The sequence below is a fragment of the Oryx dammah genome, unplaced genomic scaffold (assembly GCF_014754425.2).
Source record: "Oryx dammah isolate SB20612 unplaced genomic scaffold, SCBI_Odam_1.1 HiC_scaffold_25, whole genome shotgun sequence".
Classification (NCBI taxonomy): Eukaryota; Metazoa; Chordata; class Mammalia; order Artiodactyla; family Bovidae; genus Oryx; species Oryx dammah.
The window spans coordinates 36,763,338-36,786,549 of record NW_024070209.1 but is presented as its reverse complement, the minus strand read 5'-3'; the positions used below and the strand labels follow the sequence as shown (position 1 = coordinate 36,786,549).

Genomic DNA, 23,212 nt, shown 5'->3' with positions numbered 1-23,212 from the left:
GCAAAAATTAATATAATCACTGGGGAAACTGTTTAGTAGTATATTTATTAAAAACTAAATATGTACATGCCCTATGATCTAGGTACACACCGAAAGAAAAGCACATTCATCCACCAAAAGACATGTTCAAGAATATTCAAAGAAGCATTACTTCTAGTAGCCTCCAAGTGGAGACAACCCAAATGTCCAGTAGTAAGGAGAGTAAATTATATTCACACAATACAATACAAGACAGATACCATGAAAAAGAATGAACTACGTGTAACAACATGCATGAGTCTCATAGACAGACTTGGTGAGCAGTCAAGCACCACATAAAAGAGCATATATTATATAATTTAATTTATATAAAGCTCACCACAGGGAAAACTTATCTTTATGAGAGGGGTCAGGAGAGTGCTTATCTTCCAGAGGAGATAATGATGAGGAGGTGACAGGTGACACACTCTGGAAAGCAGTAATGTTGTATTTCTTGATCTATGTGATAGTTGCATGGGTGTACTCACTTTGCTAAATTTCATCAAGTTGATCACTGATAATCTGTGTGCTTTCTAATATGTGTGTTCTTGAATTTTAAAGTTTATAAAAATGTAAACATATTTGGTATCAACTAAGGACAATTTTACCTTTCTGGTATTATTTTCAAATTTTTGTTTAATGAGTACATATGGATATAATGGGGGAAAAGAAGCAACTTTTAAAAAATAGCAGAACTGAGATTCTGTGAGGTTCCCACCAAATCTAAGTACCATGTGTAATTTAAACACAGTGTAACTGAAAAACATTGGGCTGCTAGACATGCTGAAAATAATGACCTAGAATGAACTCATTCTTAAGGTGGGGAAGAAGAAATAAAGGTTTGGAAGCCTAAACTACAAGTAGAGGATATTAAAGTTTACCTTCAAAGCAGTTTATATATAATATACAAACTTTTAAAGCATTTCGGCTATCATTATGAAATTCCAAATTCTACTGCCCTTTTTTCTGCCCTTAATTCTGCCCTTTATAAACTTAATTATAAAATTCACATCCTATGTTTGATACTCTCTTACTGCCTTAGCCTGCAGAAAGCGAACTGAAGGCACTCGCCCAAAAGTCATCTGGCCAAAACCAGATGCTGTGTCCTCCCATCCAGGGAGATTCTTATAAGGTTGTTTTTAATAGCACCCATGATTTTTAGTTTATAACTTCAACTAAGGATCATTTAACAATTATGCCCACTGAAAGCACTGGGGCAAACTTGTCTATGAAACGGAAGTAAATTTTCATTGAGTCGTTCTCTGGCACCGTATAGTTTTGATAATTTCTTATGTTATCTTACTGTTTATTTCTCCTGAGTTCTCTCTCAAATAGCTGTGATTTCTTTTTGGTGGTCTGCCAAAAATCAATAAACAATGTTACCCCTTATAATTTCTGTAATAAATTGCACTAAAAGGAAGTGAAACTTTCTTAACCAATAAATTATAAAAAAATTAACCAGATGCAAAATTAGGGTAAGTAATAATAGCTCATTTCTGTAATCTATTAATATAAAGTAGTATTCCTAAACAAATTTCTATAATTTAGTTATGAACAAACAACATTAATAACAAGATACTAATAGAAACAATAACTGTTCAACATTCTTCCACATATACTTCAAGGGTTTTACCTCCCATAAACTCACATATTTCAAGGATAAATAAAACATTATAAAATCAATCATGCCAATTAGTATATTTTTGCTTAGGGCCCAGATAAAATAAAACAAAGAGCCTGAAATAATTTACTAAGTTCTCATTTCCCTTACCATTTCTATTCTTTTTTGCTATATTAGCCTTAAATGAGAATCAAGGTCATTTCATTATGAGGGTTTCAGACATACATGGTAGTTTCCACATAGAATAGTGACAAACAAGGTTATAGGAGAAATCCACAGAGAGTTAAACATTTTCTGTTATTTCACAAATATTTGTTTAGTTCTTATATCAGGATTTTTGGAACCCCTCCAAAAAAGCTAACCTAATTTTAAAATTTTATTTATTTTTAAATTGAAGGATAATTGCTTTACAGAATTTTGTTGGTTTCTGCCAAACATCAACATGAATCAGCCACAGGTAGGTATACATATGTCCTCTCCCTCTTGAACATCTCGTTATTAACTTCCACTGTTCTGAATTTCTGGAAGCTTGCCTTGTTATAATATATTTTCTAGCTATCTATTTTTACTTGCTACCACTAAAATACCAGTCTAAAAGACCTTTACTTTATTATCCAGAAAGCACACTTGGTAGGAAAAGAAGGATGTCCCTTGCTAGATGTGCTTCTTTTGTGGCTAAAGAAGGCAAAGTGGCCTGCTCTGAATATGGGAGGAACTTAGACTCTCAAGTCACTGTACAGGATGGTCTAATTATAAAAACATTTAATCCACCAACATGATGGGATTGGTGAAGTCCTAAAATTATTATCATTTGTATTTTACACATGGTTACTAAAACGCTGCATCTCTCCTTGATAGTTTTTTTAAAAATCACTTTTTAAAACCCTATAGTAGTTAAAATTCCTAAGAATGCTTCAGTGAAAAGGTCAGAGACGTGTGTTCACTCTGAATGAGCATAAGCTGTGGAAAATACATAGTGCCCATACTGCAGTGTCTTTGAAGTGTATACAGGCCGGGAGACAAGTAACTTAGACATCCAGCAACTGACAACCTGTAACGACTATGGGATGTTTTCCGTCCCAGTGGGACTGGCTCCTTGATACGGCACTTCTGCGTGATTACTCATGGCATGCTACTGCTCAATACTTTCATTGATTTATTTCTGGAAATATGGTTTCCACATTTTTGTGGCACCCAGAAGGAAAAAAACCAAGCTGCTGAATTAGCTTCTGAGATTTGAGAGAGATTTAGAGGAAACTAGGTCACATATGGAATTACATATACCTATAAAACAGATAATCATTTTCCATCTATTAAAATAAAATAACAAAAATATTATCATTTAAAGAGAAAATCTGCTCTAGCTAAAAATCCAAAACTCTGAATTATGTGAAATTTGACTCTACAATTTCTGCCGTGTGGCAGAGTATAAAGATTAATAAACAAACCAAAAAAACCCCAAACAAATCTGTCTTCCTTTGGTTTGCTAAACCATTTAAAGAGTGTGCTGTATAAGTCTTGAAAAGAAATAATGAAACCAGATAAAATCACTATAAAGGAAAGGAAAGGAAAGGAAAGTGAAGTTGCTCAGTCATGTCCGACTCTTTGCGACCCCATGGACTGTAGCCTACCAGGCTCCTCTGTCCATGGGATTTTCCAGGCAATAGTACTGGAGTGGATTGCCATTTCCTTCTCCAGGGGATCTTCCCGACCCAGGGATCAAACCCAGGTCTCCCGCATTGTAGACAGACACTTTACTATCTGAGCCACCAGGGAAGTCCAAAAAGAAATAATGAAACAAGATAAAATCACTATGAAACCAGATAAAATCACAAGCCTGTCCATAGGGAAACAATAGGTAGATTTTCAACCTCTGATTTGTGGCTCCATGAAATCAGATACGTCTCTTGGTTAAGGATGCTTTGGGGAGGAAGAGAGCTGGTGGTCAACTGGCATTTTTGTTCAATATTCCCCACTGAAACAGATGGCACCCTGGGGATACTTAATCTCCCAGAATAGGTGCCCATGAGCAAGATGACTCTTAAGTCTTCCGGATCTCAGGAAGCATTTTGCCGAAGTCCATGGGAGTATAGCCCTAATTAGTCTACACTGTCCTGCTGCCGCCATATTTGACTCTTACTCATTGTTTCAGCAATCTGAATTCTGCCCCCACATGACCGGATTGAAAGTGCTCTTCCCGGGACCTCTTTGAGTCCCAGGCCAGGCCCCTCGCTTTGCTGGGTTCCACAGTGGAGCCCCTCTAGCAGCCCTCACCACCCGGAACACAGAAAGACAAGCATCTGCTGCCCCCTTCTCTTCCGTGGCCCTGCACTTCTGCAGCTCTTTCTGCGGCTCTGCCCCTTCTCAGCCTGCTTTGTGCTCCAGGATGTAAAGGTAAGGATGTGTCCCAGGCTTCTATCTTAGCTCTCATCCTTCTCACTCCTCATGCTCTCCTTAAATCTCATGCATATGACGAGGACCATGATGGTCTCTGGTGGACATTCAATAAATATCTGTGAGAAGACTTTCACCTCTTCTGGCAACCACTCATATAAGAGGCCATCTAATCGGGATCTCCATTCAACTATCTTCTCTGACTGCCATGCCCGCCCCCCACCCCAATGAATGGCTTAGAGACTACAACTTCCCTGAAGGGGTTGGAGCCTGTGACTCCGGTTTAACATTTAATTGTGACCCTGTAATTGTGACTGTGACTCTATCTGTAATTGTGACTCTGTCTGTCTCTCCCTTCTGGTTTATAGTCCCACATAACAGAAAGAGCATGACTTGGGAGTCAGATGGGTTCAAATATGGGGTGTGTCAAGTACCACCTATGGAACTACACCTTTGAAATTCTGTAGGATTACAGGGGAAAATGTATACATGCAAAATATTTGTTATGTATCAATATATTTTTTAAAAAACTTACTCAGGGCCTAGTGAGGTCAGTTTCTTTGAGTTTTCCCCTTTATTTCTTTTAAACTCATTTTGTAAAGCTCCTTACGTGCTTTATTTAACTGGATTCTTCTAATAACCCATCAATACATCTAGAAGAAGATGTTGGGTGTGGCTAGATAAAAAACTAAGAAGTGGTAGAATCAGATTCAAATGTAGGTCTGCTGGCTCTGGAGCCCTAGTTCTTTCCACCACATAAAGTGCCTCCAGTATGCTGGGTGGGTGGGGTAAAGAAATACACAAACAGAAAATCATAGCATAACATGAGAAGTGCTATTCGAGAGATATGGAGAAAATGCTGCAGGTGTCCTGAAGAAAGAGACACTAGTTCTTCCTCAAGGAATCATGAAGGGCTTCACAAGACAGTGTGCTGGAGCTGCCTCTTGGACAACATGAACCTACTCGACAGACCAGGGAAGGCAGTCTAAGCAGCAGGGTCGTGTGCAGTCACAGAGAGATGAAACCATCTGGGTCACTGCAAAGGGTATGGTGTGTTGAGAGGAACAGTAAGGAAAGTGGGGAACAGAGTCGTGCTAGAAGAGGATGGAAGGAAGGTAGGGTGGGGCCAGGCCTGAGCATCTGAAGCCCTTTCCAAAAGTAATAGAGCTGGCAGGAGTTTTGAAGCAAGACAGAGATAGATCAAATCTGTAGTTTCAAAGGCTAATTCCAATGCTAGCCCACTGCAGCAATTCTGGAATCCAGGACCACTTGGGGAAGCTTTTTGTTTCTAATGACTTGGTTTGTTCCACTGTTGTGAATGCTTGCTCATTTGGTTAAGGGGGTGTCTGCCAGGTTTGTCCATAGTACTTATTGCTTATCCATTGTAATTAATAAGTATCTCGAGGCAAAGTACTATGTAAGTATCATGTTCTTCAACTTGCATTGCTAGTTACATCATCTATTGATTTTCTAACTCCATCGTTCTATCTGCATTTAATAGTTTATGTTCTACTCAATGGAGAGCCTTCTCTTCTTCCCATTACTTTTTTATATCACTATAGATACATGGGTTTTTAATTTTATTCAATGGATTATAATTAATGCTCAAATTATCCCAGGTGTGACCTGTGGTGGTTCCTTCAAGCTGGCTCTTATGTCATTTTAACAACTTCCCTTATTTTCTAAGCACTGCTGTACTTTCCATTTCAGACGCATCTTGCATTTTCCCTGCCCCAGGCCTAGAATCAGTTCTTTTTATAAGGAGTTCTAATTCTTTGCTGTGGCAAATGGTATTTAGAAACAAGTTCTGGGAGCTAGGTGTGCGCCTGCTAGTCACTGTTATTCAGTCCTCTCAATGGACAGAGCAAGGAAAGTGAGTGTGTATGTGCATTATATATATATACACACATATACGTATCTGTATTTCAGTGAAATTTTTCTTTAAAATATAGACTTTGGGCACTCATACCTGGGCCTACCGAAGCAGACTCTTAAGGAACAGGCTCATAAATCTGCATTATTTTTAAGGTTAGGCAGATTTTCAAACAGAGGATTGACTAGAGGAGTGGTGGTAAAGGCAGGAAGACTAGTTAAGAAGCTACCAAAACTGTCCTGACATAGGTTGGACCAGGTGTGAAGTAGCAGGGGTGTGAACTAGGGTGAAAGCAGCAAGACAGAGACGATGTGATCAACTGGACTTGGGGCTGATGGATAATGGAGATGAAAGAGGAGGGAGTAACAGGCACTCGAGGCTTCCTGCCTAGAGAACTATTATTGCTGTGACCTGTTAACACTGCCATTTACACAGGCAGTGCTGAACACAGGCTTATTTCATTGAACACCTTCCCACTTATCTCCTATAATTTATATAAAAATCCAAGTGACATTCTGGGAAGAAAATAATTATGAAACATTATAGAATTTATATCTCTTCCATCATATTTTATCATATGGACTAAAACGAGTATTATCCAGGGCAAGAAGGATGACATGAATTCATTGTCAGTAGGCCAGGTTCCCACATAGATAAGCACGGCCTGGCCAAAGTGAGTGCACTCATATCTACTTATGCAAAATAATAGACCTGGAAAGGCTTTCTATCAAGAAGCAATGTCTACAATGATATCTCTCGTATTTTTTTTTTTAAGAGCTAGGGTTTGTTAGAGATAAGTCATTAAGCCGAAATGACTGCTTACTACCAGTGCAGCATAAAAGTCACTGGAGCATGAGTGAAATGTATAAAAGAGATGCAAGAAGAAAAGTAAAGCTAAAAGGAAATGGCCCTTGGAATTCTAACTGCTATAACAGAATGTTTAAAAACCCAGATGAAAGTACAACCCAGAGGAAAATAACCACTCCCAGCGTTTCTGTAGTAAAAGTAACTCATCAACTATCTTCTCATTGCTGAATCCACAGGGCCCTTTTCTAGACTTACTGTGTTGTACTCCAGTGATACTATTGAGGGTCTCCTGGACACTGCCTCTGCTCTTGGCCTCCAGGCATTCCGCTCTCCTCCTATCGCTGTGACTGTTCACATATTCACACGCATCTTTATTTACTGATCGCCTGAAAGCTGACCTTTCCCAAAATCCTAAGCCTGGCCTCCTCTTCCTCTACATGCTCTCTGGGTTATCATGTCCACTCCCACATGCTCGCTGAAGCTCATGAGGCTCTCTCCTGAGCAGCAAAGTGAAAGTGGCACTCTTCCAGTCGTATCTGACTCCTTGCAATCCCATGGACTGTAGCCTGCCAGGCTCCTTGTCCTGAGCGAGAGACTCACATAAACATAAAACCACCTCTTGGATGTTCCACAAACACTTCAATCTATATGTGTTCAAAGCTGAATTCATCATTCCCTGGTCCTGAACCTGCTCCTCATTCTGCTTCAGCAAATGATAACTGCCATCCAGCCAGCTGATTGTTAACCTTACACCTTCCTTCTCCTCTATCACCTATATACAATCAGTCAGCAGGAATTTAGAGTCTCCAGAACACACTCATTGCTTTCTTTGCATACTATCATAACAACCTCATATATGGATTACTTTAAGTGCCTCCAGACTTTCTCTCCAACAATTCATCATTCACACTGTAGGCAGAGTAATCAAAATAGAGCCTAAATCTAATGATGCTCCTTTCTCCAGAAAACCTTCTCTGACCACCATCCACTCACAATATGGGTTAGGTATATGCCGTGGGCTAACTATCATAGACCTGAACACATAGACCCAGCTGCTAACTTATGAATATTCCCTTCATGATTATAAGTTCCTTGAGAAGAGATGCATATTACTCACTGTTGGGTCCCCAGTGTCTGGCACAGGACATGAGAAATTTGCTGCTGTTGTTTAGTCGCTAAGTCATGTCCAACTCTATTGCAACCCGTGGACTACAGCCCATCAGGCTCCTCTGTCCATGGAATTTCCCAGGCACGAATACTGGAGTGGGGTGCCACTTCCTTCCTTCTTGCCAGTTCTGTCTCCTACATTGGCAGGTGGAGTCTTTACAACTGAGCCACCAGGGAGGCCCACATGACACACAGTAGACATGTAAGAAATATCTGTTGTAAATCATTTTTTTCCCTCTAATCAAGAGGTTCTTAACTTACAGCCCATGAACTCCTTAATAGAATTCAGAAGGGTTTATGTGTTTAGATGGACTAAAAGTTACTAAAAGTCTTTATTTTTCACTAACTTGTAACAGGCTTTAGTATTTCCTATCATTCAAAATGTAGGCAACAAACTATAGCAGTACCTGTGACCTTGAGATCAATAATATCACAGATATTTTCATATAATATTACAGTTGTTACAGATTTTTCAATCATATATACCCATTACTACTTTGAATTTATAATAATTATTAAAACTGCTAGAACTTTCAATTGCATGAGTTAATAAAGTTAATAAAGAAGCACATATATCATGACATATTACAATATTTTTCCAACTGTATTATTCCAACTGTATTTCAAAATAAATAATTTTCTTTCCAATCCTATTTATGTATTTTATTTTATGCATTTATGTACTTTATTTTATGCATTAGGAAATTCCATGATAGTGGCTGTCTAAATTGATTTATCCACTTTGGAAAAGGGTCTGGCAGCACCCAGAAAAACTGATCATGTGTGTACCCCATGCCCCAGAAATACCACTCCCATGTGGAAATGGATATATACATTCACTTGTACTAGAATGTTAATAGTAGTCAAAAGAAACCAGAAGTCACCCAAATGCCCACCTACAGTAGAATGGATAAACTATACTTCTACACAATGGAAAATATGAAACTGAGAATAAACATGTAGAAGCAGAGACAAATCTTATAATGTTGATTGAAAGTAGCCAGGTATATACAAAAATGCATACTGTACCATTCCTTTTAAAGGTGCAACACCAGGCAACACTAATCTACACTGTGAAAAGTCAGCATAGAGGTTACCTTTGCAGGGGGGGACTGTGACTGAAAGGACGTGCTCAGGGCTCTCTGTGGTGCTGGTAAGGTTCTATTCCTTGATGTAAGTGAGGGTTACAGGTGCACTGGGGTCATGAGAATTGATCCAGCTGTACACTATGATATGTACACTTTTCTGTACCTAGATTATACTTTGGTAAAAGGACAAACCAGAACAATGAAACCTTCTATTTGGAGATAGGATCCATAAGCTTCACAGTCTGTCAAAGGCAACCCCTTCAAAAAATCCTGTTCTAAGCAGAAATTCCAAGGAGGTGATCTCAAAACAAACAAAAGTGAACATATACTAGTCATTCATTTATTCATTCAATAAATATTTATTAAGTGTCTTCTACATACCAGGCATCATTTTGGGCACTGTAGGCAGGGCAGCAAACAAAAAACTCTGCCCACATAGAGCTCATATTCTAGTGAAGAGAGTCAACAAGGTTCAAAACAAAAAAGAACTAAGGGGAAACGTGAAACAGGGATGAGTAATAAGCAGTGTGTTGGGGAGGAGTCTACATTTTAAGTAGGGTAGTCAAGAAGGCCTCACTGAGAAGATGACCTTGAGCAGGGACCCAATGGAGGCGAGTGAAGTCATGTGATGTCTAGAAGAAGGAGAAGCTAGACAGAGGGAAAGTGCAAAGGCCCTGGGGCAGTAGGGTACCTGGGCATTCCAACTGGGAGGCCAGTGTGGCTGAAGTGGAGCAAGGGATGAGGAGAAAATAGATTAGATCATGGAGGTAACAGAAGGCCAAATCCCCAAAGAGGCTTCAGTTCAGTTCAGTCACTCAGTCGTGTCCAACTCGTTGCGACCCCATGAATTGCAGCACACCAGGCCTCCCTGACCATCACCAACTCCTGGAGTTCACCCAAACTCATGTTCATCAAGTCAGTGATGCCATCCAGCCATCTCATCTTCTGCCCTCTTCTTCTGTCCCCTTCTCCTCCGGCCCCCAATCCGTCCCAGCATCAGAGTCTTTTCCAGTGAGTCAACTCTTTGCATGAGGTGGCCAAAGTACTGGGGTTTCAGCTTTAGCATCATTTCTTCCAAAGAATACCCAGGATTGATCTCCTTTAGAATGGACTGGTTGGATCTCCTTGCAGTCCAAGGGACTTGCAAGAGTCTTCTCCAACACCACAGTTCAAAAGCATCAATTCTTTGGCGCTCAGCTTTCTTCACAGTCCAACTCTCACATCCATACATGACCACTGGAAAAAACATAGCCTTGACTACATGGACCTTTGTTGGCAAAGTAATGTCTCTGCTTTTCAATATACTATCTAGGTTGGTCATAACTTTCCTTCCAAGAAGTAAGCATCTTTTAATTTCATGGCTGAAATCACCATCTGCAGTGATTTTGGAGCCCCCCAAAAACAGTCTGACATTTTTTCCACTGTTTGCCCATCTATTTCCCATGAAGTGATGGGACCAGATGCCATGATCTTCGTTTTCTGAATGTTGAGCTTTAAGCCAACTTTTTCACTTTCCTCTTTCACTTTCATCAAGAGGCTTTTTAGTTCCTCTTCACTTTCTGCCATAAGGGTGGTGTCATCTGCATATCTGAGGTGACTGATATTTCTCCTGGCAATCTTGATTCCAGCTTGTGCTTCTTCCAGCCCAGCGGTTCTCATGATGTACTCTGCATATAAGTTAAATAAGCAGGGTGATAATATATAGCCTTGACGTACTCCTTTTCCTATTTGGAACCAGTCTGTTGTTCCATGTCCAGTTCTAACTGTTCCTTCCTGACCTGCATACAGATTTCTCAAGAGGCAGGTCAGGTGGTCTGGTATTCCCATCTCTTTCAGAATTTTCCACAGTTTATTGTGATCCACACAGTCAAAGGCTTTGGCATAGTCAATAAAGCAGAAATAGATGTTTTTCTGGAACTCTCTTGCTTTTTCCATGATCCAGCGGATGTTGGCAATTTGATCTCTGGTTCCTCTGCCTTTTCTAAAACCAGCTTGAACATCAGGAAGTTCACGGTTCATGTATTGCTGAAGCCTGGCTTGGAGAATTTTGAGCATGACTTTACTAGTGTGTGAGATGAGTGCAACCGTGTGGTAGTTTGAGCATTCTTTGGCATTGCCTTTCTTTGGGTTGGAATGAAAACTGACCTTTTCCAGTCCTGTGGCCACTGCTGAGTTTTCCAAACTTGCTGGCATATTGAGTGCAGCACTTTCACAGCATCATCTTTCAGGATTTGAAATAGCTCCATTGGAATTCCATCACCTCCACTAGCTTTGTTCATAGTGATGCTTTCTGAGGCCCACTTGACTTCACATTCTAGTATGTCTGGCTCTAGGTGAGTGATCACACCATCATGATTATGTGGGTCGTGAAGATCTTTTTTGTATAGTTCTTCTGTGTATTCTTGCCACCTCTACTTAATATCTTATGCTTCTGTTGGGTCCATACCATTTTTGGCTTAGAGGCCATTATAAGGACTTCTACGCTTGCTCTGAGAGTTCTGAGCAAGAATTAACATGACTTATGTTGCAGCCAGATCAACTGGCTTCTCTGTTGAGAATAAAATGGGAGAGGCAAGGATGGAAGCAGGAAGGAAGCAGTGGTTAAGAGGAGAGAACAGATGCCATGAAAAACACAAACATACACACAAACACAGACACCGTATTACTGTTGTCTGCTGCTCCATAACACTTCACTCCTAAATATCCTAGCACATTTCTCCTAAGACAAGAACCTTCCCTTACGTAACTGCACTGCTACAATCAAATTCAGAATTTTAATGTAAACACAGTGCTATTTCCTAACATATACTTCCATGTTCAAATTTCACCCATTGTCCCAATACTGTCACTTATAGCAATCCCTAACCACCTCAACCAACCCTGAATAGTCATTGGAAGGACCGATGCTGAAATCGAAGCTCCAGTACTTTGGCCACCTGATGTGAAGAGCCGACTCATTGGAAAAGACCCTGATGCTGGGAAAGATTGAGGGCAGGAGGAGAAGGGGGCGACAGAGGATGAGATGGTTGGATGGCACCAGTGACTAGATGGACATGAGTTTGAGCAAACTCAGGGAGGTGGTGAAGGACAGGGAAGACTGGCGTCCTGCAGTCCATAGGGTGGCAAAGAGTCAGACACAACTTAGAAACTGAACAACAACTAACCATCCCAATCTAGGATCACATATTGCATTTACTTCTATTCTTTTAGTCTCCTTTAAACTGGAACAGTCCCTTACTTCCTTGTGTCTTTTATGAGAATAAGTTTTGGGTGTTTGTTTTTTTTTTTGCAAAGTACAGGCCAGTTGTAATGTAGACTGTCCTTCAGTTCATATTCACATTTATTCATGATTAGCTTGAGGTCATGAAAATCCTGAATCCTGCTTCTAAGTGCCAAATGAGAATATATTAGTATTTTCAGAAAGTATGTACAGAACGAGATCTATAGAAATCTCATCCCCCTTGTCATACCTTTTTCCTTCTAAATAATTTGAGATATGAAGAACTAACAGCTAACAATACATGAAGCACTCACTATGTCCACAACAGGTGCTAGGCAGGGGACACAAGGAACTTGTATCAGGCGGGGAGAGGGGTAAGTCAACAAATGCAAAACCATGAGTGCAGTGAGTCTAGCGGGGAGGTCCTTGCGTGGTGGCCTGGATGCACAGAGAAAGAATGGCCTAAAGAGTCCGGCTGTCAAGGTACGGCTTCAGGGAGCGATGATACCACACTGAGATTGAAAGAAGAAAAAGAGTGTATGTGTGGACAAGTGACGGGTCATTTCAGGCAGTCAGTGGTGTGTGCTAGGTTGAGGATACACAAAATAAGGTACTGGGTCCAAGTAGCTGCAAGGAGTTTGATGTGGCCTGAGGATGTTAGGAGAGGGAGAGACATCAAGCTGGAGGAAGAGCGAGGAACCGATCATAATCGTCCTAGGAGACTACTCTGAACAAGCATGGGTAAGCTTGATACTTATCCTGCTGGTAATGGGGAACCTTAGGTAGATTTTCAGTCTGGCTTGAGGAAGATTCTTTTTCAATGTCTGTTAGATGGCCAAGCTCAGTAAATCATTCAGGGTTCACTCATCACCAAGGCTGGTGATCAGCAGGGATGCACCAGTATCTGTGCCAGGTAAAGCATGGAAATAGATCTTCACCAGCAGGTAAACAGCTGCTGCCCCAAGCCTCACCTGCCTCAGCTGAGGTGTCTGAACTAGCTCCAGGAAGCCTCCTGTGTGTGCCGTCAGGCCGTCTTTCTGGTACCTGCTAGCATCAGCCCTTATTCCTACATGCTCCCCTCTGCTTCCATGCCTACCACCGGACCCCAGCAGGAAAGTGAACACTCTTAGCAGGAGCACTGGCACCCCAGTAGACAGATGCTTGATATACACCTAGCCCTCCAAGACTAGTCATCAGCCAATGGCCAGTATTTCCCAGGGACATCCTCCATGGCCTGTTATAAGAACTAAAAATTCCATGATGTATTCAGAGTCACCAGAATTTTGTTTTTAAAACTTCGTATCATTTTCCTGACTTCTTCTTGACTCAGCTCAGTACTTTTCATCATTGTTCTGCTCCAAAAACCCATCTGCTACCTCCTCTTCTAATCCACCTCCTACAGTGGAGTTGCCATTCATTCTTTCTCAGTCTATACCTCTCTTATTAGACAATCTTCCTTAAAAGGACAGCCCTTTGAAACCTAGGCCCGCCTTCCGGGCTACAGCTGATTGAATTGGTAGACATCCTGACCCTGCCAACCTGGTGTGGCCAATCAGATTCTCTTTCCTGGAACTCTGGAATTCAGGCTCACAAGACGGAATCAATTGGTTTTGTAGGGCCAAGCTGCATGATCTAGTTCAGTGAGGAGGTTAAGATGGCTTTTGGGGGGACAACTACGTGTAAAATGGATCACTGAGTTAAGGAGCCAGTCTGCAGTCAGAGAAAATCAAAGCGCATTTTATCCAGAGAGAAGCAGAGATGTGATTTCCTGTGATACATGCTTGCAAGAGAAAGAAACAGGAAAAGACTAGCTGCCTGATAACTGTGCAGTGTATGAGAGCCCAGCAATATACTCTATAATTGAATATCAAAAGATTCTCTTCTCACTTGTGATCCTCTCCTTAACTCTTCTTTTGAGAAAATTTCAGTCTCTTGCAACTGATGATCTCTTATTTAGAAGGCATCTCATCACTGGTGGATCTTGTTTTACTCTTACCCATAAAATCAATTCATAATGAACACAGAAAAATGTTTTAGTGACATTATTTTACAATATGTAAACTAAACAAGAATTCTCAATAACCTCAGAACAATTCTCTGACCAGCCTATATATGTACTACCAGTCCAAAGAAAGCATCTTTCCTCTCAGGGAGGCAGAGCTGGCCTGCCACTCCCCTCCTTCACACTGATGGGAAGGGGAACGGCAGAGAATTAGTGGGCAGTCCTAGAATCCTTCAACTCCTAGGCTGAGGCCATCCAGGTGTCTGCCTCCCATTGAAAGAAGAAAGGGGTGAACTGGTAAAGAGGTCAAGGTCAAGAGGTCTGACCACTCCCTTTGTTTTCCAGACAAACTCCACCTACTCAGCTGCCTCAGTAGGTAGGTCTTAGTAGGTCTGTCTCCAACAGCAAGACTGAAGACTATAACTTCATTTTCAAAACTCAGGATCTCCAGAAGTAAACAAAGTCAACATATAGATTGCTGCTGGTCCTTAAACCAGCAGTTTCTAAAAACTGCACCGACTCCTCAATGTATAAACAGTTATACTGTTTAAATATATAAAAAGCTACATATCTTTCATAGGATATAACAGCATCTCTACAAATGCAGAATGGTAACCAAAGCTTCAAATTTCTGTCATTTCTAGGTTAATCTTTTTAATGATTGCTTGTTTCTGGGTCCCCAAATGTTCAGTATCTTCCATATGAGAGGAATGGGCTGCGTGGTATGGAAGGTCAAAGGCTATAGGCGTCCAACACAATTCAATGGAAAAAGAAAGTCTTCTCAACAAAATGGTGTTGAGACCACAGGATATCTGCATGCAAAAAAAAGAAGTTGGACCCTCCATCTCACACCATGTATAAAATTTACATCAAAATGGATTATCTGTCTAAATGTCAAAGCGATAACTATAAAACTCTTAAGAAGAAAACAGAAATAAATCTTCATGACCTTGGATTAGGTGATGGTTTCTTAGATATAACACTAAAAGTATAAGTGACAAAAGAAAAAGAAGTTGGATAAATTAGACATCATCAAAGATAAACTGGACATCATCAAAATCTTAAACTTTTGTGTTTCAAAGGACATCATCAAAAAAATGAAAAGACAACTTACTGAATGGGAGAAAACACTTGAAAATAATATATTAGATGAGAGGCTTACATTCAGAATATATAAAGAACTCTTACAACAATAAAAAACAAACAAGGCAATTAAAATGGGCAAAGGATCTGAATAGACATTTCCTGCAAAGAAGGTATACAAATGGTCAAAAATTTATGAAAAAGTAATCAGTATAATCAGTTCTTAGGGAATGCAAATTAAAAGCACAACAAGATACCACTTCTCACCCACAGGGTAGCTATAATCAAAAAGACAGTAACAAGTGCTGGCAAGGATATGGTGTCACTGAGAATCTCATATGCTGCTGATGGGATTGTCTGGAAAACAATTTGGCAGTACTTCAGGAAGTTAAACTTAGAGTTACCATATGATATAGCAACTCCACGCCTAGGTGAAATATACTCAAGAGACGAAAACATGTCTACACAAAGGCTGTGGACACACTCTTCCACTGCCCACAGGGACACACTAGCCGTCTCTTTAACTTGTTCCAGCCAATTCTTGCTTGGTTCTTTCTGAGAAGAAAGAACACTAGACTAGGTGAATTTTTTTATGAAAAAATTGATTCTGTTAATTTAAGAATTTAATAAATGAGTCATATAAATATATATTTAAAAATCTATTTCACAAGCTAGCAATATCTTTCAGGTTGAAAGAAACAAACCACTGATCTATTGAGCTCTGAAACATGTGAATGAGGTCCCGAACGTCCTGCTGCACAGTAGACTAGCAGCATCAACACCCACTGACGGGAGCTGGTTAGAAAAGCGGGATGTCAGGCCTCACACCAGGCTTACTCAGCTACATGTGCCTGGGTGACTCCTATGCATAATGATATTTGCAAAGAACTGTTTGCTGTCAAGCACTTTCATTACATTTAAGACCAATCCACATATGACAAATCAAGTTAAACCTACAAGAGGAGGCTGATGGCTGAAGATGTGTAGTCTGCTGGCTAAAGGACGGCTTTCCATATGGCTCTGCCTCCTGGGGAAGGAGTCAGTCCCAGAAGCAAAGCCAGCAAGATCAACCCTCCCAGCAGCTTCCTTTTTCTTGTTTGGTGGCAACTACATCACCTACATCACAAAGGTGTCCAGAACCACCTCCTTGCAGGTAGGAGAGCCTCTAGGACAGCCCTGCCTAAAGATGCTGCCATGGAATAGGTTTCACTTACCACAGCATAATCTACATTCTTGTGGACCACTGGTGGTAGGGCCTATACAATTCTTTATAAGAGAGCATACTCCAGGGTCATGTTTTTCAAGCTGTGACCCATTATATAGTAGCCATATTTTAAAAATAAAACCATGGTCATATATTCTGAATTAAAAGGGATCTATGATATGATACGAGCAAGTACACTCATAACAATAACTGAATGGAATATTTGTGAGTGTCCTGGTGAAATCTAGGACATATGGTGGCAAAACCCATGAGGCATTAATGACCTGGATGAGAATTACTATGACCTTGGTCTTTCTCTGGCTATCTAGACCAGAATTCCGGCCATACCAGGTTCTTTCCCATCCCGGTACCTTTGCACGTAACCTCTCTTCTCCATCACATCTTCACTTACCTGCCCCTTCTCATCCTTCAGATTTCAACTTAAACACCATCTCCTTAGAGCACTGCTCTGGACACCTTATCTAAAGTAGCTCCCACACCCTTCTTGACCTAGTTCCCCTCTGTGGTCATTCCCTCCTTAGTACTTAGCACAATCTGTATTCACCTTGCTGTCTTGTTCATTCATTGTTGGCCTCCTCCATCAGAATGGGGGCAAGAACTTTGTCATGCTCAATGCTGCACCTGGTATATTCTAGATACTAGTTTTTGATTAAAAAGTAAACAAAAAAGTAAAATCTACCCAGTTTAGAGAATAAATAAATCTTAATAAAAATCACCAGACTGATAGCTTATTAACAAGAATAACAGTAAAATCATTTATGAACAGACCATAGGTGGTTTAGTCACTCAGTCGTGTCCGACTCTTGCGACCCCATGGACTGCAGCCCGCCAGGCTCCTCTACCCATGGGATTCTCCAGGCAAGTATACTGGAGTGGGTTGCCATTTCCTTCTCCAGGGGATCTTCCCAACCCAGGAATCAAACCTGGTCTCCTGCACTGCAGGCAGAACTGGTCAAAGGACTGAAGAATATGAAATCAGATCTCCAGGCCTTCATGTGAATCTGTTTGCCCAACACCCCAAGCCCAACCATGGCTGTTACACCTCTCTCTCTTCAAATTCAACAAGTGCAATTGTGCGTACTTGCAGTACCAGATAATTTTAGCCATGTCACAATTGAGATTTAAAAAAAAATTTTTTTTAACATCTCCAGTAGTTCACTGTTTCAGGTCATTGCTTCAAATCTGGTGATGTTCTAAGATAAAGCTGAACATGGTTCCATTTCTAGACAGAGTTCTAGTGATCTACTTCAAACAGCCTTATGTGAAGCACGAAACTGGAAAACAAGCGTTACAAGGAGTCATGAACTGACCGAGTTCTGGTTAGAAACAAGGCACAATAGTAGAGACCATAGTGACTAAGAAAAATTAAGGAGTGTGTAAAGCAGTGAAGTGATAGCTCTGGGCTTTGGAATCAGACTGACTTGGGTTCCAAATCCCATTTTACAATCTGCTAAATATTGACCATGGGCAACATCTTTAACCTCTCTGTGCCTTGGTTTTCTCATCAATAAACTGAGGCTAACCACAGTACCAACATTATAGCACTGAGTCTGCACTCAGGAAATGTTGGTTCTGCTTATTAAATTCATCCTCAGCCTCAAGAATCTTATATACATTTACAAATGAAAATATTCGGAGTGAAGGAATGGCACTAAATGATACATATCAAGTAAGCAGCATTGGTCACAAAAGATGTAAAACTTTAGGAGTACAAGGCACCTCTTCATCCAAGGGTGGTAAAAGGGTTCATGGGAGAAGCGAGATTGAAATGGATGGGGCACTTAATACAGAGATACAAACAGGCTCCCTGTGGTGACCACTTCCTATTTGCCAAACACTGTGGGGAACCTTGTATGTTATCTCCATAAGCTACAAGTTTGATAACTTTAAATCTCCAGTGCACTGATGACAAGCTATTTTATTGATGACAGTTGAGACTCACAGAGATTTAGAAATCTTCCCGTCACCCAGCTGGTGGCAGATCTAGGTTCAAAATCAAATTTGTTTGACCAAAGCACATGTCCCCAACCACTATGTCACTGGGGAAAGAGATTGGGAAGAGATGGACGAAGAGGGTGAGAAACCATTCCAGCATGAGGCAGGAAAGCACAGAGTCACGGAAAATAAAGGTATAAAGGTAGGTTAACACCAAAGAGAAAGGAAAACTCAGGAGTTTGGACTTCAGACTGTGGACAATGAAGAATCACTGTTTTGTTTCTGGTGTATGTGTGTGTTTTTAATTAAATACTGTACTACTGCTATCGTTGCTGCTAAGTCACTTCAGTCGTGTCCGACTCTGTGTGACCCCACAGACGGCAGCCCACCAGGCTCCCCCGTCCCTGGGATTCTCCAGGCAAGAACACTGGAGTGGGTTGCCATTTCCTTCTCCAAGGCATGAAAGTGGAAAGTGAAAGTCACTCAGTTGTGTCCGAGTCTTTGAGACCCCATGGACTGCAGCCTACCAGGCTTCTCCGTCCATGGGATTTTCCAGGCAAGAGTACTGGAGTGGGTTGCCATTGCCTTCTCCACTGCTATCGTTACTAAGAGCATTTACTGAGCACCAAGGGCAAGGCCCCACACTAAACTATTTGCATATATTATTTCAAATAGTTACCTATTTGAAATTGAAATTCTGCAATTTAGTTGTTGTTAATTCCTTTCTTATAAACAAATGAGGCCCTGAGAGGTCAAGTCACTCACCTAGATGCCTCTAGTAAACAGGAGAGTGGATTCAAACCCAAGTGGGTATGAAATCAAAGTCAGTGCCCTTTCCCCTAATGTGGTACTGCAGAAAAACCTCCCTTGCAACAGAGGGCCAGGAAAGAAGAGAAATGAAAATGGAGACAAGGGACTAGTCAGACACAAAAATAGGGTCCCAGGATAAGGGAGAAATGTCTCCACTGGAGTCACCATGAAAATGATCGGGAGGAGACAGACAGTAAATCTGTGCATGACCTTTTCTTTCATTTGCTCCAGTTCTGTGTCATGGTCTGCTACCTGCAGCAGAAACCAAGTTAGTAATTATTCCTGCCTCGATTACTGTCCTTGCCTTCAAGCCCCGATTTGAGTGCTTCTGTTGCTTTAAGCATCTTCCCATCACAATGCTATCAGAGCTAAAATATGGCATCATCCGCTAATCTGTTATCTGTATTGAAGGGTAATCATTCAAGAGAATAAAACTAAGCCTCCACATCCAATAAATCACTTTATGCTTCACATATCAACATTTTTTAAAATCTGACTTAAACACATAGTCTTTCAAATCAGGAGGACACATATGCTGAGCTCTAATGAGCTCTGCCAAATCCTACATTATTATTGAAGTTCATTGTGATCTCAGAGATGATACAGTTTTCTAAAATGGAGCATGGTATCAATATTCGTTTGGCTGCTTTCTAGTTAGGATTCTAGGGAAAGTAGTACAATAAATAACGCAGTAGAAATGTATGCATTATGAATATATCATTCAAACAAATGCAAAATCTATGTGGATGATTACTTACCTTGTTTGATGGAATCAAGGGTTAGAAGTTTTAATATTCATGTCATGATTCCAAAACACCCCAAACATTTTTGCACTCAAATCTTAGCTTTAGTCCTCCTCATTCAATGACAAACATTAATATTTTAAATAGAAAATCAGTAGTATAACTAGCTATGCGGAAATGAGTTGAAATTCATAAAGATAAAAGAATACATATTTCTTCTCCATATGTGTAGTTAATACATTAATATTCCTAACATTTTACAATATTAATTTCAAACATCTAATATGTTCCTGGGAATAAAATTATGAAGGAAATTGTACTTAAGAGTTCCATATACTAAGGATGAAAACAAATATGGTTTACATACTACCTTCACTGGATAAAGATATTTACATATATAATATAAAGCAAAATAACATCATAAATATTTTGTATTCTCTAATTTTACAGCTCCCGATTATATAATGATCTGTGATTTGTGTTTTTTAATCTATTTGGCTTAATTTTATTCCTATGTGCAAACACATAGATGGATATTAAAGAACTCTGCTCTCCTACACATATTCAGACCCAACCAAATAACATGGAAAATTTAGTCCTTTCTCCGCAGGCAGCCTTGCTACTATGTCACTATTCAGCATACAGATATAACTGCCTTAATAAACAGAAACCAAATCATCAGGTTTTTTTGTTGTCAACAATTGAAGCTCCCTGCAAATCCAGTTAGATGAATAAATTCATTCACCTTTTCTTCAAATCTGAGTGTTTTCACAACAACCCCACTAGTCCAACAGTCTGTCATAACAGTGGTTTACTGCAACTCCACCCTTTCCCCACCTCAGTTTCACAGCACATCTATTTTTTTTTCCTGTTAGAGGAAAAAAATTAAGATTAAGAGTTCAAATCCTCAAAGTAGTTCAGTGAACTGTCACATTACTATTATTTAACCACAGGGAATTTCCTGTTTAATTGCCACTTTCTCCCTTCCCCAAAGGACTACATCTTATTTTGATGGTGTAATGGAAAGTACTGTGTTAAGAAAGGGCAAAAACATAATGGGTTTTAATTTTTAAACGTCTAACCTTTTCATGAGTCACTGTTAATCATTTGCACCTGTGACTTTAATAATCAGCTTGGAATTACAGCAGCAAAATCTCCAGGACAGAACTAGGTAAGAACGCCCCAATCACAACCATTATCACAGCAGGGAGAGGAGAAAGCTCTTCTATCAAATGTGACATGAAGAAAGTTTTAAAAGTCAGTTCCACCAAATCTCAAGAACAGCAGAGCTCCTAGTACTTAAAATCTTCATCTTTTAAAAGTCAACATTTTTAATATATATATTTTCCACTATATTTTAATATAGTAATATAGGTTTTTACTTTCTGTAACATTTTCTTTCAACTTTAGGGCTTAAGGAGGAAAACGGCTCCAGAAAAATCACAACAGTACAAAGCGGGGCAAGGGGAAGCGAGTCTTCTAAAGCATCCTTCCCATGGAGTAATTATGCCACTGAACCATTTATTTCATTATGAAATGAGACAGAGTACAAGCGGCAATATTCTGAAATGTGATGGAGGTTGTTCTACATCAGTGAACACACAAGTCTGGAAGGTATAAATACAGTCTCTGTCAGCTGTAGTCCATCCTCGGCAAGTCATTTTCCCTGTGGGCTGAGGCTCCCATATTGTGGAAACCTTCCCCAACTGCCAAGGGCTGAAAAGGAATTCCCTGTGAACAGCGTCTGGACCACACCTTGTATGGTCACAGGAGAAGCTGACAAGGGCTGGAGAAAGATGCATCTAGTCCAAAGATGAGAGGACAGGGCCAAAAATCAAAATATATCCCTTTACAATTTAATAAGGAGGACCTTCTAAAATGGCTATTCATCCAGTTTTGTCTTCACCAGTCCAAGCCATTCACTGCTAGATGTTGGTCATTCTGTGGGCTGGAGGGTAGGGTTTTGTTGTACAGAAACTGCCAGTCTTTTATACCCTCAGTGATGGTGTGGAAGCATCCATTTAGTGTATAAATATGATTCTCGGCACTAAGTCACTACCAAGTGAAATATTAGAGAACAAACTCCCCACCCACTGCAGAAATTTCCTAGTTTCCAAGCATCTGGAAAGAAGATGCCAAATTACCTTTAGCAAAATTTCCTTTCGTTTTTTTATTATTATTATTTTTTTCAATCCTCTTACTTGCTGAGCAACCTTCTAAAGAGCCTCCCAAAGATGATACCCACAGTTCAGGTTATTGGTCCTAAATTTTCCTAGTAAGGGAGGGAAAGAGAAGTGTTTAATAGCTCCCTAGGATCCTTCCACTTGTAGCAGGAATGAACACCTAAAAAAGCACCAGGACACTTAACTCCTTAGTGATTTAAAAAGCCTTGCTGATCAACAGAGAAAAGAGATTTCTCCCTCCCCACCTGCACCCTTACCCTGCTTCTGCCCTAGCCTTAGAATCAGCAGCCCTTCTGTAATTCCCTGAGGTACCAGAGAGACTCCTTATTCCAAGGGGCGCCCAGATCTGACTCCACGAAATCCCAGTTAGTCATCCTTCTTCTCACCCTTCCAACCTCCACACCCAACCCCTCCACACCGCCCCAGGCCACCTCCTTACCTGATAATGTCGTCGTTGTGTCCCAGGAAGAATTTTTGGCTGTGCTCGCGGGTGTTGTAAACCACCCCGACCCCAGCCACAAAGTAGACCACCTCCTTGCCGGCGGTGTAGTACAGGTTGTTGCGGCACTGGTGACCCCGGTACCCGTACACCCACTCCAGCCGGAGCTGGCAGCTGGGAGCTGTCCGATCCGCCATGATAAGCCGACCCCACTAGCCCCCCGGGCCCCCCGCGCACCGGTCCGCGGCCCCTGCGCGCCGGGTCTGTCCTCGCCAAGTCTCGGGCTGCGGAGGACCTGCAAAGGGCTCAGCGTGCAGCGCCGGGCGCTGATTTCCGCGGCGACGCACTCACACAGACCAGCACGCCGGCCGCCACCATCATCCACCGCCGCCGCCGGAGACGAGCCGCCGGTGCACGGCCGCCAGACCCCGCCGGGCGCCCCGGCTTCCTCTCCCCCGGGCTAGGCGTCTTCACCCGCGCGCGCGCGCCCGCGCGCCTCACTGCACCTGCGGGCTTCGGCCCCCGGGAGAGGTTCTTGGGAGGGTCACCCCGCCTTTTAAATCAAGGATCTGCATATCCAAACACTGATTACCCAGTTCGCTCA

The 23,212-nt window shown here is 41.1% G+C and overlaps 1 protein-coding gene across 1 annotated transcript in view; it reads right to left on the bottom strand.

The window, feature by feature from the left end:
* The window catches only part of EML6 (EMAP like 6), a 286,252-nt gene extending 263,393 nt beyond the window's left edge, over window positions 1-22,859 (bottom strand). The window contains exon 1 of the mRNA XM_040224844.1: window positions 22,609-22,859. Coding sequence (XP_040080778.1) covers window positions 22,609-22,805 — 197 coding nt within the window. The 5' untranslated portion in view covers window positions 22,806-22,859. The remainder of the gene's footprint in view (window positions 1-22,608) is intronic.
* Between the last annotated feature and the right edge of the window lie 353 nt (window positions 22,860-23,212).